General features: G+C 48.3%; 1 protein-coding gene across 11 annotated transcripts in view; it reads right to left on the bottom strand.

The window, feature by feature from the left end:
* Positions 1–17,443, bottom strand: part of STAMBP (STAM binding protein) — a 93,466-nt gene that overhangs the window by 31,489 nt on the left and 44,534 nt on the right. For all 11 annotated transcript variants that reach the window (XM_033949453.1, XM_033949452.1, XM_033949458.1 and 8 more), the window contains one exon: positions 3,594–3,731. In XM_033949453.1, coding sequence (XP_033805344.1) covers positions 3,594–3,731 — 138 coding nt within the window. The remainder of the gene's footprint in view (positions 1–3,593; positions 3,732–17,443) is intronic.

The following is a 17,443-nucleotide window of genomic DNA, read 5'->3' as shown; positions in this document are numbered from 1 at the left end:
AGACAGAATTATGAGTCTTCATTAACAAAGAATCACAGTTTTCCTATCATATTTTTTCCTTCACCACCTGAGCAGGTGATACAGCCACTGCAGTGAGTTTTGAAAAGTGGCGAATAGCAGCAATCTTTAGAATTCAACACATTTTTATCCTGAAACCCATCTATGGTTACAACCTCCACAACATCTTTAGCCTCCGCCAGTCCTATGAACAAAGCCAGGCCCAAAGAGGGAAAATAAATATAAGCTCTTAAAAACAAATCCATTGCCATGCCATAGGAATTTATGATAATCCACATACTAAATAAGCACAATATGTAACCTAGACTACACAAAATATTGTGAATTCCTAGGTTTACTTTCAAATTTTTTTTATTGGTGATACATTGCAATATGTACATAACACATTACAAAACGTAAGTAATAATACAACTATAACATTACAACACCATCATAAATCACCATCCCCAGATCCGATCTACCTAACATGATTATTTGGTAGAGAAACTAATACAGGTCAAGCTAAACCCTCAAACTGTAAACATAACATTTTCCACCATCTAAGCCTAAACAGTGATTATCACTATAACACCCTTCAGTATCAGATGTTCTTACCCTTCCATGCAACCCAATCTTCTCAACAAAGTGTGAGGGACCTGTGTTCTTATGATCCCAAATACTTTCATAACATGGTTACAAATATGTTCCCCTTACAGCATAACTTTGTCTCCTTCAGAGATGGAAGAAAAGAGCTGAGGGGGCATGAAATGTACCCATGTAGTTATTCAGAGCAAACATACCCTCCCCTTTGGTTGCGATTATACACCCTAAGAGTAACATGCTATTAACTGGTACTAACCCCTACACCACCACCCCCCAGTGCTGAAGATCAAAACTATAAGCTCTGGGAGCTAGAGATTATAGATAGAAATCCCATATTGATAAAGGAGAAAGAAAATTATCAGGTAAGAATTTTTTTTTTAGTCCCTCCAGACAGACACAGACAAATGGGTTGTTGTTAGTTATTGGTTGCTGTTCCCTTCAAAATATTAAAAAAAAAAAAAAGTTTGTTTTATATTGTAAAGGGAACGGCAAGCAATAACTAACAACAACCATAAGTCTATATCTGTCTGAAGAGAAGCTATAGAAAATACTTTCTGGCATTAGGGATAGTTAAGGGTATGGAAATTGTTTCATCATTACCAAAGGATAGGTGCCTCTTCCTGTGTCCATTACCTGTAAAACATACTATTTCCCAACAATACAAACATCACTTAATAATTGTTTATCCTTCTTGCATCTATATGCCCCAGTATAAACCCCAAAGGCAACATTCTAAGCATATACCCCAACAAGATCTCCATATAATGAGTTAAGACTATCCAACACTCACAATGTTTCTATAGTTCCAGAGGGCATGTATCAGAGTATTATCTCCCTTTGGCATTTACCACACAGGAAAGACACAATACAGTGAACCCTGTAAGCTTAATTCTGAGAAAAATGCACTTTATGGAGAGTCCTAAAATTGATCCTTCTGCAGATTAATACTAAATACCAAATTTGGAATTTCTTTAATTTGCGGCGTAATTTTGGAAAGCCTCCCAACTGGCCGTACATCTTGATTCCATAATTAGCAATAAGTTCTACGGCATTTTTAGGAAGACCATGAATACACAATGTCTGATGGAGGTTGGAAACAGTTCCACCTACTAGGGCCTCTCTTTCAATATGTAAATTCTTAAGTTTAAAGGATTGAGTAGTATATTATCTTCAGGAAAAAAAGGCAAGAAGAAAAGTAGGGGAAACTATGCCAAATAGTCCACAATTTCACTTGATCACAACCCCCTCCTTGTGGAACTCCCCACTCCTAGATATCAAATCCATCGACTCCTATTCAGAATTTCATAGTTCGCTCAAATCTTTTCTCTTCCTCAGTGCCTATCCTGACTAACCCTACCCCACCCCATCCTTAAACTTCCTTCATGATACCCATCCTAACCCAACCTGACCCCCTCCTAAACCACCTCCAACTTAACAGTAGGGGGACCTGCATCGTGACACATCAGCACAGGAGAGTACTTCTTCTTTACATCTTCATAAGAACATAAGAACATAAGCAGTGCCTCCGCCGGGTCAGACCATAGGTCCATCCTGCCCAGCAGTCCGCTCCCGCGGCGGCCCAAACAGTTCACGACCTGTCTAAATCACCAGAAGGGGCCCCCATGCCTCCTTGGTTTCCTAATTGAGTCCTAACTTCCTATCAAAGTCCTAGCCCTCCGGTCTTGCCTGCACGACCAGGTTGGGTTTCTGCATATATTTTCTGGTTAGCTTTCTCAGTATCCCACGATCCCCTTATCCCTCAGGAATCCATCCAGTCTCTGTTTGAATCCCTGTACCGTACTCTGCTTGATCACTTCTTCCGGTAGCGCATTCCAAGTGTCCACGACCCTCTGGGTGAAAAAAAACTTCCTTGCATTCGTTTTGAACCTATCTCCCTTCAGTTTCTCCGTATGCCACCTCGTACCTGTTGTCCCCTTCAGCCTGAAGAATCTGTCCCTATCCACCCTCTCTATGCCCCTCATGATTTTGAAGGTCTCTATCATATCACCCCTGAGCCGCCTTTTTTCCAGAGAGAAGAGCCCCAGCCTATCCAACCTCTCAGCATATGGGTAGTGTTCCAGCCCTCTTACCAGTTTTGTTGCTCTCCTTTGGACTCTCTCAAGTACCTCCATGTCTTTCTTGAGGTACGGCGACCAATATTGAACGCAGTATTCCAGATGCGGACGCACCATCGCTCGATACAGTGGCATGATGACTTCCCGCGTCCTTGTAGTTATGCCCCTCTTTATGATGCCCAGCATCCTGTTGGCTTTTTTTGAGGCCGCTGCGCACTGTGCAGATGGCTTCAGTGATGCATCCACCAGCACACCCAAGTCTCTCTCAAGATTGCTTTCTCCCAACAATGCCCCCCCAAATTATCTTTACTTAGACTCTCTCTTCTCCTTTATAACTACCCTTCTCTCACTGAATGTGACTAACCAATTCTGGTATATTATTTATATTGTAAACCGCTCTGACAACTAGCACTCTGAATGGTATATCAAATTTTAATAAAAACTTGAAACTTGATATGTCAAGAAGTTAAAGAAGTGGACTAGGAACCAAGGAAACCAAAAGTCAAATGCTCCTTGTGACCTTGAACAAGTCCCTTAACCTCTATTGCCTCGGGTAAAGAATTCATTGCCCAATTTACTAATCTACATTATTGTCTTAATGTGTGTTAATGTGAGTTAATGCGTGTTATATACAGCTAGTCTTATTACTTGCAATGGAACAAGTTTATTAACTAAAAGTACAGGGCTTTAACCTAGCTTAATAAGAGACCCTTAGATTTTAAGCCCTCTGGGACAAGAAAATACCTACTATACCCTGAATGTAACATGTCTTAGGCTACCAACGAAAAAGTGAGTTAAATCCAAATAACTAATATACATAATTTTGTTAGATCTCTCTCAGGTGGCAGGTTTATTCTACCCTGGCGGGAAAAGCTAAGTCATACAACATCAGGACAAAGGGCCTGGACAGTTACTCACATGAATCCAGCCCAGGGTTACAAGGCCATGCTGATCCTGGATCAGAAACAGTTCCTCCTCATTCTCTGTATTGCAGTAGTCAGGACCCCCCGATTGCTTTGGCACAATCACATGTGTTACGGTGAACTCATTCTGCATCTGATAAACAACATGACAAGTTAGTTATGTATTTGTTGTCTTCCAGTATCAAAGATGTGCTCAAAGCAGTGTCCAAAGACAAAAAAATTAACAAATAAAAACAGCAATAAAATTGACAAAAAAAACAAGCTATTAGCAACAGAAACTAGTACTATCGTCCTTCCTACTTATTTACTGTCCTACTCAATTGTCTACACATGTAAACAGCCTGGTTTTCAACTGTGCACATTTCTTGCATACAATTATTTCTAGTAGCTAGAAAGCTGAATTTGTATTGCCATCAACATATCTATCCATTCTGCCAGGAAGGTTTTCCCTTTCTGTTTTAGTAGGCATTATGAGGCATATGAATTAACTAAACTTTGAAAAAATCTAGACAAAGGAATGCAGTACATGACACTCATGATAGATGACAAAATTCAGTCCAATTTTAGATCTGAATGGCGCAGAATCTTGATTTGTGAGTACCAGCTTGTTAAGAAAGGAGAAATTAGGTTCTTACCTGCTAATTTTCTTTTCTTTAGTTCCTCCCACAGACGGATGGGTTTAAGTTCCTCTGCCAGCAGGTGGAGACTGAGAACACAATGACTTTTGGCAGTAGTACTAGTGGGCTGTTTATATCTACAATCAGTCTGATGAATTGCCAACAGGAACTAAAAAGAACTTAAGAATTGTGAACTATAAACACAATGCCCCCTCCCCCAAAATGGAGAAGACAAAATAGTTGTCCGGACTGGACAGGTAGACACTAATGGATAATGACTAGAACAAAAAACCTTCAAAGTGTCCCCACAGGTTGCCAACTAAGCCAGATGAACCAAATGTTGTTACTCATATTAAACTCCCCAAAACCAAGAAAAATGTATTGCAGAAAAATTGACTTCACAAAAAAACAAGCAAAAACAAAAAGGCGGCATCTGTGCCAGTCTAGAAGGACTAAATGAAAGAAAATTAGCTCTCCTTCTTTATCGTCCCTCCAGACCGGCACAGATGGAAGGGTACCAAAGCTGTATCCATCATGGGTGGGACCCCTGAAGGACCACCACAAGAACACGCTTACCGAACACTATCCTGATGTGCCGGAACAACAACACAGTTATGGTGAACAAAGGAATGGAGAGAAAACCAAACCGCAGCTTTACAGATATCCACCAGAGGCATAAGAGAACTCTCAGCCTAAGAAGCTGCCTGACCCCAAGTGGAATGAGCTTTGAGAAAATCCGGAACAGATTTCTTCTGAAGCAGGTACACCGAAAGCGATAGCCACCTTGATCCAACAATGCAATCGTAGCTTTAGAAGCACTGTCCTCCTTACGAGGATCCACGAGAAGGACAAAAAGATGATCCGACTTACTGAACTCCTGGGTCCGCTGAATGTAAACATGAAGGACCCTGCACACATCCAACTTGCGCAATTGCCTTTTCTCCAAAGAGCCCGCCCAACTACCCAAGACTGGAAGGGAAACCGACTGGTTGACATGAAAAGGAGAAACGATCTTAGGAAGAAAGGAGGGACTTGGCCACAGCATGACCCACTCCCTAGACAACTTCAGGAAGGGAGGCCTAAACGAAAAGGGCTGCAGTTCGAAAACATGTCTCGCAGAAGTAATGGCCACCAAAAACACCAAAACTTGAGAGTAAAGTCCTTCAACAAGGCTCAAAGGAGGATAAACTAGCACTGAAAGAACTAGGCCGGAACTGAACTGGAGGCCGGAGCAATTTCACTGCTCTCAAGAAACGGACCACACCCAAAGAGGTCAAACGCTGACTGTGCAACAGACCACAAAAAGAAGGCAAGGCGCGATTTTACAAACGGCGTCCAACTTTGAATGACATGTGGTAGGTGCCATTTTCTTAGGCACCTTCTGAGTTAGGTACAGTTTATAGAATCAGGCCCAATATGTTGAAATTTTCCAGTGTTGCGTTTGCTAGAAAAGCAAAGCCAAAAAAAATGAGAATCTCATTACACTTCTATATAAAAGTCTCTGATACAGCTGCATCTGAATTCAGTCTTGGTGCAGTTTTGGTCACCCCATCTCAAAAAGGATACAGCAGAACTAGGAAAGATTCAAATGACAACAAAAATAAAGAAATAGAATACATTCCTTATGAAAAAATAGCTGAAACAATTTAGAGCTCTTTAACTCAGAAGAGATGGCTGAAGGAACATGATAAATGTTTATAAAATAATGAGTAGGGTGGGACAGTTTAACCTTTAAAACACCAAAATGAAAGCACACTGTATAAAACTAACCAGAAGACTGAAACATGTCTTAGGAAGTACTTCATGCAATGCACAATCAAGCTATAGAGTTTGTTGCTGGAGAACATAGTCAAGGCAACAAACATGGAGACCGATGCAATGAAGAGCGACAGATTTAATATGAGTTCTGCATGCAATTTTGTGTGTTATTATGGCCATTCTATGTGGAAAGGAGTTCAACACACACAAGAAAAAAAAAACCCAAAAAAATCTTTGCACAAAGACTTCTGTAGACATTAGTGCACTATTTATTTAAATTAAATGTTACAGAGAAATTAAGTCTCTCCTGCTAATTTTCTTTCCTTAAGTCCCTCTAGATCAGATGTATAGGTTTATGCTGTTCTACCTGCAGCTGAAGACTGAGAACCACTGGTTCAAGGACATCACCCTATAAGAGGCCTGTGAAGTCTGTGGCTAGCCAGCATTTCTGTAACAAAGCAACTGACAAGTAATAACCCTCTAAAACAGTGGTTCCCAAACTTTCAACAACAAATATAAATAAAATAATCACAAAAAATATTGATAGGACTAATGAGATGGATGAGATTGTTGTTCATAACAAATCTTCTCAAATCTCAGAACCAAATTTGATACGGCCAATCTCATTTCTTGTTCTACATTGATTTTCGCTCGGTAGTTGCTTTTTATCACAGTGAGCGCCGAAAACCCAACCTCGCATAAATAGGATGTTGCAAATGGAATTAAGATTCTCTGTGCACTACTGCTTACTGGACACCAAAATTCTGCAATATCCATGTTGCTAAATCGTGTCTTAAGCGTCGCAAGACAGCTCAATGAATTTTTCTTCTTCTTCAGAAGTAAAGACAGCTGGAGGTTTGGCTCTGAAACGATCCTGAATCCAGGCGAATTTCATGGGATCATCTTCTTGAAAATATTTTTCAAACCATTTGATACTTTCTGGTAGGTGATCTTCAAAACTTGATTTTATATTGTCAGACAAAACAACTTCATTGGAGATCATGAACTGCTGCAAAAGGGCAAAACAATCTTTGCCACTGTCTTCATGCATTTTTCTCCATCATAAGGAGAAATTAGGTTCTTACCTGCTAATTTACTTTCTTTTAGCTTCTCCAGACCAGTAGAGGTTAACTTTACGATTGGGTATATATCTAATCATGACCAGCAGGTGGAGACTGAAAACAAAACTTTGGGACAGTATATCCTAGCCCCTCCTCTCTATTTCCCTCAGTCTGCCGAATAGCCAAGCAGAACCAAGAACTGGAAAACAACAGAGAGAAAAAACAACACTCCGAAAGGAGTAACAAATAACATACCCAAAATGCTGTTGGAAAATGCAGAGGAGAAATTCCCGAAGGAAGAAGGTCCCCACAGCTCGCCAGCTAAGCCAGCCGAGCCACAGCCGCTGTTCTTCAATACTCCCCGGCCCTAGAAAAATACTAGAACCCGCAGCAAAAACCAAAAACTGCCCGCGCAACAGCCCCAACAACAACAACAACAGACAGGGTGGGGACCTCTACTGGTCTGGAGAAGCTAAAAGAAAGTAAATTAGCAGGTAAGAACCTAATTTCTCCTTCTTTAGCACTCTCCAGACCAGTAGAGGTTAACTTTACGATTGGGACGTACCAAAGCAGTCCCTCTCACGGGCGGGACCCCCGAAGGGCCGATACCAGTACACGTTCACCGAACACCGCGTCCCGACGCGCCTGAACATCTACCCGATAATGCCGAACAAATGAATGCAAGGAGGACCAAACCGCAGCCTTACAAATATCCACCGGAGGCACCAGCGACGACTCAGCCCAAGAAGCCGCCTGACCCCTAGTGGAATGAGCCTTGAGAAACTCCGGAACCGGCTTCTGACTCAGAAGATAAGCGGAAGCAATCATCTCCTTGATCCAGCGCGCAATAGTAGCCTTAGAAGCGCCAGCCCCCCGACGAGGACCCGCCAGAAGCACAAAGAGATGATCGGAGCTCCGAAACTCCCGGGTCCGCTGCACATAAGCATGGAGGACCCGACCGACATCCAACTTGCGCAGCTGTCGTTGCTCAGAAGAACCCTCCCGACTACCCAAGACCGGGAGGACCACCGATTGATTGACATGAAAAGGAGAAACTACCTTCGGCAGAAAGGAAGGAACAGGCCGCAAAACAACCCGCTCCGTCGAAAACTCCAGGAAGGGAGCCCTACAAGAGAAAGCCTGTAGCTCCGACACCCGTCTAGCGGAAGTAATGGCCACCAAAAAGACCGACTTCAGCGTAAGGTCCTTCAACGAACAGCCATCCAACGGCTCGAAAGGAGGGCGCACTAGAACAGAGAGAACCAGATTGAGATCCCAAGAGGGAATCGAGGGCCTTATGGGAGGCCTGAGCAACTTGGCCGCCCTAAGAAAGCGAATCACATCAGGAATGGCTGACAAACGCTGACCTGTCACCAGCCCCCGAAAAGCCGACAGGGCCGCCAGATGAACCCGAAGAGAAGACCAGGCCAGGCCCCTATCCAGGCCATCCTGCAAAAACTCTAGAATGTTAGGCAGAGAAGCGCGAAAGGAGACCACTCCCCGCGCTCGGCACCATTCCTCAAAAAGACGCCAAACCCGTACATAAGCCCGAGAGGTAGAAAGCCTCCGGGACCCCAAAAGTGTAGAGATCACCTTGTCGGAATATCCCTTCTTACTCAGGCGGCCCCTTTCAAGAGCCAAGCCGTAAGACAAAAGGGAGACGGGTCGAACATGGGAATGGGACCCTGCGTCAGAAGATCGCACCCGAGAGGCAGAGGAAGAGGATCCGCCACCAGATGCCTCACCAGATCCGCATACCACGGACGACGAGGCCAATCCGGAGCCACCAAAACCACCAGCCCCGGATGGCGAACAACGCGAAGCAGCACTCTGCCCACTAATGGCCAAGGAGGGAACACATACAACAGCCCCTCCGTTGGCCACGGTTGGACCAGAGCATCCAGACCCTCGGCCAGACCGTCCCTGCGACGACTGAAGAAGCGGGGTACTTTGGCGTTGCCACTTGTAGCCATCAGATCCATCAGGGGCTGCCCCCAAGCACGCACTAGCAACTGAAACGCCTCGGCGCCGAGACACCACTCTCCCGGATCCAAGAAGTGACGACTGAGGAAGTCCGCCTGAACGTTTTCTACCCCGGCAATGTGAGAGGCCGAGAGGTCCAGAAGATGCGACTCCGCCCAAACCATGAGCCGAGCCGCCTCCTGCGCCACCAGAGTGCTCTTGGTGCCCCCCTGACGATTGACATAAGCCACCGCCGTGGCATTGTCCGACAGGACTCTGACCGACTTGCCCAACAAAAGGGAGTGGAAAGCCAACAGCGCCAGCCGGACCGCCCTGGTCTCCAACACGTTGATCGACCAGGAGGCCTCCTCCGTGGACCAGGTTCCCTGAGCTGAGTGACCCAGGCACTGGGCCCCCCAACCCAGGAGACTCGCATCCGTAAGGAGCACCGTCCACTGCGGAAGATCCAGACCCACCCCCTGAACTAGGTGAGGGGTCCGGAGCCACCAACGCAGACTGCAGCGCGCCAAGCCTCGCAGGGGAACCGGAACATCCATCCCGTGCCTCTGGGGAGACCACCTCCGGAGCAGAGCATACTGGAGAGGACGCATGTGGGCCCGCGCCCACCTCACCACGTCCAGGGACGCCGCCATCGACCCCAGGACCTGGAGGAAATCTCGCGCCCGAGGACACCGGGACGCCAAAAGCAGGCGAATCTGAGACTGCAATTTGCTCACCCGGGCCTCTGGGAGGAAGACCTTCCCCAAGGAGGTGTCGAACAGCACCCCGAGGTACTCCAGACGCTGAGCCGGAACCAACCGACTCTTGGAAAGGTTGACCACCCAGCCCAGCGACCGGAGAAACTCCACCACCCGAGCCGTAACCCGGGAGCTTTCCTGCAACGACTTGGCCCGAATTAACCAGTCGTCCAGGTAGGGGTGTACCAGGATGCCCTCCGACCGCAAGGCTGCCGCGACGACCACCATCACCTTGGTGAACGTCCGGGGAGCCGTGGCCAGCCCAAAGGGAAGCGCACAGAACTGATAGTGCCGACCCAAGATCGCAAAGCGCAGGAAACGCTGATGAGAGGCCCGAATAGGAACATGCAAGTAGGCCTCCGTCAGATCGAGAGAAGTGAGAAACTCCCCCGGCTGAACCGCCAGAATGACCGACCGCAGCGTTTCCATACGGAAAGAGGGAACCTTGAGAGCCCGGTTGACCCCTTTCAGATCGAGGATGGGCCGAAAAGTCCCCTCCTTCTTGGGCACCACAAAGTAAATGGAGTACCTGCCCGTGCCCCACTCCGGGGGGGGCACCGGAACTACTGCCCTGAGATCTAGCAAGCGCTGAAGGGTCTGGCGAAACGCCAGCGTCTTCCCAGGAGTCTGACATGGAGAAGCGAGGAAAAAATCCGGTAGAGAGCGGGCGAACTCCAGGGCATAACCGTCCCGCACCACCTCCAGGACCCACTGATCGGACGTGATCTCGGCCCATTTGGGAAAAAAGTCGCGCAGCCGGGCCCCCACCGGAACCAAGGGGGGCGCCGGCAAGGCGTCATTGTGCAGGACGGGAAGCGGGGGAACCGGCGGAGGGATTCCCTGCCCCCCGACGGGCCCCCCGAAAGGGCTGCATGCGCTGGAAGAACCGACCCCGGGAAAACCCCGGAGACTGGAAAGAAGCAGCCCCACGCCCAGGGCGATACTTGCGAAATTCCCGCAAACGCCCCCGGGCCGCACCACCCCGAGACGCCGGGCGGGCACGGTCCTCCGGCAAACGGGGAACTTTCGAGTCCGACAGAGTCTGAATCAACTTATCCAAGTCCTCTCCAAATAAAAACGACCCCCGAAAGGGAAATTTAGTAAGCTTAGCTTTGGACGCAGCATCCGCCGCCCAAGCGCGCAGCCACAACACACGCCTTGCGGCCACGCCAAAAGCCATGGACTTAGCCGAGATCCGCACCAAGTCATACAGAGCATCCGAGAGGAATGAGGCAGCCATCTCAATCTTCGCTACCTCCTGATCCACCAGAGACCAGTCGTCAGACTCTCGATCCAAGACCCGCTCCGCCCACCGAAACACGGCGCGAGCGACCAGTCCCCCACAAATAGCCGCCTGGACCCCAAAGGCAGAGACTTGAAAATTTTGCTTAAGAATGGTCTCCAATTTGCGCTCCTCAGAGTCCCGCAAGGCAGAACCGCCCTCAACAGGCACGGTATGCCGCTTGGAAATAGCCGAGACCACCGCATCCACGACTGGCGAAGCTAACGTAGCCCGATCCCCTTCAGGAATGGGATACAGGCGAGCCATGCTGCGCGCCAGCCGAAACGGCGTCTCCGGCGTTTTCCACTGCTCAAGAATAATATCCCGAATATCCTGATGCATAGGAAAAGAGCGGGAAACGGAACGGATCCCTCGTAACAGAGGGTCCCCCACACGCGGAGTCTCCGGCGGCGCGTCCTCAAAACGCAAAGCCGAAGAAACCTGTTGAATAAGGTCAGGCAGCTCATCTCTCTGAAAAAGGCGCACCACGGACGCCTCGTCACTGGAGAACGGGAAACCCGACAACCCGCCGCCAGCTTCCGTCCCCTCCAGAGGGTCCTGGAATTCCTCAGAAGGGTCCAGGTCCTCCTCCAGACCGACACGTTCCTCCGACCACAAATCCTCGTCCCACGACACCCGCGGACGCTTGGACAAGAGAGGCGGCGGAGGGGACGTCACGTCAGACGAGAGAGGCAAAGCCGCAGGGAGCGCGGAGGAAACCCCACCCCCCGAGACCCCCTGGGCGCAACCGGGACCCCCAGCCGCCTGAAAATAGGCTTTGCATAATGAAAAGAAAAAATCAGGGGAAAAACCCCCCGAGGGTCCCAAGGGACTCCCTGCCACAGCAGGGGACCCAGCAGAAACCTGCCCCTGCTTAGCCAAAACAGGGGGAAGGTCACCTGAGGTGGAAGACAAAATGGAGGGGCCAGACAGAGAAGATGGCGTCTTTCCCGCCAAAACAGCTCCCTCCACAGCCTGCAGCGGCTGAGAGACCTGAATAGTCTCAGCCGCTAAAACAGGCAAGCCGGCATCAGCTGTCAAAATATCAGCTGAGAGGGAATCCTCTAAAACCCGACCGTCGGCGGCTCGGGGAATCCCTCCGTGGGCGGACGGAGAAGACCGGGCTTCTCCACCGTTCCCTGCCGACTCGCGAGGCACCATCGGCGGGGAGCTCTGGGCGCCTGCAGCCGCTGCCGACGGAGCTCCTCCACCGCACCGGCCTGAACACCGCTTGCACAGGCCGGCCGCGAGTGCCTCGCGTCTGGAGCACAATGAGCACTTTTTCCCTTTAGAAGTGCTCATTGCTCCATACGCGACCTAGCTGTAAAAAAGTGCCGGTTAGTTGAAAAAATACAGTAAAATACAGTTTTCTTAAAGGGATACAACCCTCCAGACCAGCACTACCTCAGGATTTTTTTTTTTTTTTTTTTTTTTACACAGAACAGACCCCACAGGCTCTCGAAGCAATATGCCTTGCTTGATTTAGGGGGCAAGGCTTACTGCTGAGGCTCCTCTAAAAAAATATGGGGAGGTGGAGGAAGTGGGGGGAGGGACCCCGCTCGTGACCCGCCGGGTTTGACACCCCCGAGGTCGGACGAACCCCCAAACAGAGTCCGTCCAAGCTCCGTCCGGCTAAAAACAGGGACAATAAACCCCTAAACAAATTCCAACAGCCCTACCAAGGGAGATGGGTACAGATCACTCAACACCTGCTGGAGACTGAAAGAAGACTGAGGGAAATAGAGAGGAGGGGCTAGGATATACTGTCCCAAAGTTTTGTTTTCAGTCTCCACCTGCTGGTCATGATTAGATATATACCCAATCGTAAAGTTAACCTCTACTGGTCTGGAGAGTGCTAAAGAATTGTAATTTTTTTTTTGAAAACTGAAATCTTCTCAATTTCAAAATGTGCATGTTGGCTCCTTGCAAGGAGAGATTCAGCGTATTTAACTTTTCAAAAATATCACACAGGTATGCCAGTTTCATCAAAAACTCTGTCTCTACAAAGTTTTGGCATACTCGTGTTTTTCTGCTTCAAGAAAATTGTAGAGTTCTTGTCATAATTGAAATATACAGGCCAACATATTGCCACAAGAAAGCCAGCGGAGTGGCAGTAGTATAATAAAGATATGTATTTAACTCCCGTTATCTTCACATAATTTTTTGAAAAATCTTGCTTTTACTAGGTGAGTTTTTATAAAGTTTTATCACTTCTACCACGTGTTCTAGGACTCAAATGCTTTGATGCGAGTACTTCTTTATATATAATGTAATAGGTCCACATTGCAGCCAGAGCTTTCTTTCGAATAAGTGTTTGTAATCCTCCATAACTGCCTGACATTGAACAACCACCATCTGTATAGACCCCAATACACTTTGTCCACTCTAAATTATTTTCACTCAAATATATTTAGGATCTCAAGTCCTGAGCCTTTGCACCTAGTTATTATTTTACAAAAAAATTCTTCCACAATAGCATTCCCATCTACAAAACGTACATAACAAATCAAATGTACATCCTTATTATTATCCGTGTTCTCATCCAACTGCAAGCCAAATTCCCTTTCTTTTAGTTTTTCAATCAATTGGTCATTGAGGCCTTCTTTACATATGTTGAATTCTCCGACTGATAGTATTAGATAAAAGTACATTTGAAAGTACTTTCCCTGCAGATTCGTCGATCATAATGTTCACCATATCTATAGCAGCAGGTAGAATCAGTTGTTCCGTAATGGTATGGGTTTTTTTTTTATACTTAGCAACTCTTTATGCAACCTTGTATGTGGCTAGCAGAGCATTGTTTGGTATTGACAAATGCTGAGAAAATGTACCTTGCTGTCCTTTTAATCCTTTTAATTTTCTGGTAAAGAAGTCTCGTATTTTATTAATCGAGTGTGAATGATTAGTTTCTAAATGACGCTTCAGTTTACTTAGAAGTATAGGTAGGGAGGTAGGGAGTATGATATATTGTACTTAAAGTGTTCATGAAGAAAAAGCACAGTTACTTACCGTAACAGGTGTTATCCAGGGACAGCAGGCAGATATTCTTAACGTATGGGTGACGTCACCGACGGAGCCCCAGTATGGACATTTTTAACTAGAAAGTTCTAGTTGACCGCACCGCGCATGCGCGGGTGCCTTCCCGCTCGACGGAGGAGAGCGTGGTCCCCAGTTAAGATAAGCCAGCTAAGAAGCCAACCCGGGGAGGAGGGCGGGTCCTAAGAATATCTGCCTGCTGTCCTTGGATAACACCTGTTACGGTAAGTAACTGTGCTTTATCCCAGGACAAGCAGGCAGCATATTCTTAACGTATGGGTGACCTCCAAGCTAACAGAGGGGGAGGAGGGATGGTTGGCCATTAGGAAAATAAATTTTGTAACACAGATTGGCCGAAGAGTCCATCCCGTCTGGAGAAGGCATCCAGACAGTAGTGAGTAGTGAACGTGTGAACTGAGGACCAAGTGGCAGCCTTGCAGATTTCCTCAATGGGCGTGGAACGGAGGAAAGCCATGGAAGCAGCCATAGCTCTGACTCTGTGGGCCGTGACAGCACCTTCCAGCGAGAGACCGGCCCGAGCATAACAGAAGGCAATGCAGGCAGCAAGCCAGTTAGAAAGCGTCCGTTTAGAAACAGGGCGACCTAAACGGTTAGGGTCGAAAGATAGAAAGAGCTGAGGGGATGAGCGGTGAGCCCTGGTGCGATCAAGATAGTAAGCAAGGGCACGTTTACAGTCCAGCGTATGCAGCGCCTGTTCCCCAGGATGAGAGTGGGGTTTGGGAAAAAAGACAGGCAAAACAATGGACTGGTTGAAGTGAAAGTCCGAGACCACCTTGGGAAGGAACTTAGGATGGGTGCGCAGAACCACCTTGTCATGGTGAAAAACAGTGAAAGGTGGGTCGGCAACCAGTGCATGCAGCTCACTAACCCTCCTGGCAGAGATGATGGCAATGAGGAAAAGCACCTTCCATGTCAGAAATTTGAGTGAAGTAGTGGCAAGAGGCTCAAACGGAGGTTTCATGAGGGCTGACAAAACCACATTCAGGTCCCAGACGACTGGAGGAGGCTTCAGAGGTGGTTTGACATTGAAGAGGCCTCTCATGAACCGGGAAACCAGGGGATGAGCCGTAAGAGGTTTTCCGAGGATAGGCTCATGGAACGCAGTGATGGCACTGAGGTGGACTCTGATGGAGGTAGACTTGAGGCCAGCGTCGGACAGAGAGAGCAAATAGTCCAGTACAGTTTCCACCGCCAATGAGGTGGGATCGTGGTGATGCAGTAGACACCAAGAGGAGAACCTGGTCCACTTCTGATGGTAACATTGGAGGGTGGCCGGTTTCCTGGAGGCATCCAAAATGCGACGGACAGGCTGAGACAGATTCTGTGGAGAGGTCAGCCCGAGAGAAACCAAGCTGTCAGGTGGAGCGAGGACAGATTGGGATGTAGTAGAGACTGATGCTGCTGCGTAAGTATAGTAGGAAACACAGGAAGAGGAATGGGCTCCCTGGAGCTGAGCTGGAGCAGGAGAGAGAATCAGTGTTGGCGAGGCCACCGAGGAGTGATGAGAATCATGGTGGCATTGTCTCTGCGGAGTTTGAACAACGTCCGCAACATCAGAGGAAGTGGAGGGAAGGCATAGAGAAACTGACCCGTCCAGTTGAGCAGGAACGCATCCGGGGCCAGACGATGAGGAGAGTAGAGTCTGGAACAGAAAAGGGGCAGTTGATGGTTGTGAGGAGCTGCAAAGAGGTCCACCTGAGGAGTGCCCCACCGATTGAAGATGGAGTGGAGTGTGGTCGGATCCAGAGTCCACTCGTGAGGTTGAAGGATGCGGCTGAGATTGTCGGCCAGGGAGTTCTGTTCGCCCTGGATGTAGACAGCCTTGAGGAAGAGATTGCGGGCCATGGCCCAGGTCCAGATGCGGATGGCCTCCTGACAGAGAAGGGGAGAACCGGTGCCGCCTTGCTTGTTTATGTAATACATGGCGACTTGGTTGTCTGTGCACAGGAGAAGAACCTGAGGGTAGAGAAGGTGTTGGAAAGCTTTGAGTGCATAGAACATGGCCCTGAGTTCCAGGAAGTTGATATGATGTTGACGTTCCTGAGGGGTCCAGAGACCCTGTGTGCGAAGTTCTCCCAGGTGGGCTCCCCATGCGCAGGGGGAGGTATCCGTGGTGATGACCATGGAGTGAGGGGGTAGATGAAAAAGCAGACCCCTGGAAAGATTGGAGGAGTTCAACCACCATTGAAGAGATCGCTGAAGAGACGATGTCACACAGATGGGATGAGAAAGAAGGTCCGTGGTCTGAGACCATTGGTTGGCTAGAGCCCACTGAGGTGTTCTGAGGTGGAGTCGTGCCAGAGGGAGCACATGGACCGTGGAAGCCATGTGGCCTAGGAGGACCATCATCTGCCGAGCAGGGATGGAGTGATGAAGGAGCACCTGGCGGCAAAGATGGAGCAGGGTCTGTTGACGGTCGGAGGGGAGAAACGCCCTCATCAGAGTGGTGTCGAGAACTGCTCCAATGAACTGAAGTCGCTGTGTGGGAAGCAGATGCGACTTGGGGTAGTTGATCTCGAACCCCAGGAGATGGAGGAACGAGATGGTGTGTTGAGTGGCTTGTAGCACAAGCGGAGACGTAGGTGCTTTCACCAACCAATCGTCCAAGTAGGGGAACACCTGGAGGTTGTGAGACCTGAAGAAGGCCGCCACCACAATAAGGCACTTGGTGAACACCCTGGGCGATGATGCGAGGCCAAAGGGTAGCACTTTGTACTGGTAGTGATGGTGCTGTATCTGAAACCGGAGGTAGCGACGTGAAGTCTGATTGATTGGAATGTGAGTGTAGGCCTCCTTGAGGTCTAGGGAACATAGCCAGTCGTGTTGAGAGAGAAGAGGGTAAAGCGTGGCAAGGGAGAGCATTCTGAACTTTTCCTTGACCAGACACTTGTTGAGGTCTCTGAGATCGAGGATGGGACGTAGGTCTCCTGTCTTCTTGGGTACCAGGAAATAGCGGGAGTAGAATCCCTGACCCCTTTGGTCTTGGGGGACTTCTTCGATGGCATTGAGAAGAAGGAGGGATTGAACCTCCTTGAGAAGGAGGAGGGTTTGAGAGGAGTGAGAAGCAGACTCTATGGGAGGATTGTCTGGTGGAAGAGTCTGGAAGTTGAGAGAGTAGCCGTGGCGAATGATGGTAAGGACCCACTGGTCTGACGTGATGACCTCCCAACGGCTGAGAAAAAGTTGCAGGCGTCCTCCGATAGGTTGAGGAAGAGGTAACGCTGGTGAGAGACTGGCTATGCCCTGGAGAAAGGAGTCAAAAGGGCTGAGAAGGTTTTGACTGAGGGAGAGGCTTGGCAGGTTGATGAGATTGGGAGCGAGCCTGAGTTTGCTGTTGCTGACGAGGTCGG

This window comes from Geotrypetes seraphini, chromosome 6 (genome assembly GCF_902459505.1).
Source record: "Geotrypetes seraphini chromosome 6, aGeoSer1.1, whole genome shotgun sequence".
Taxonomy (NCBI): domain Eukaryota; kingdom Metazoa; phylum Chordata; class Amphibia; order Gymnophiona; family Dermophiidae; genus Geotrypetes; species Geotrypetes seraphini.
The sequence above is the reverse complement of the archived record's forward strand: the minus strand, read 5'-3'. Positions and strand labels throughout refer to the sequence as shown.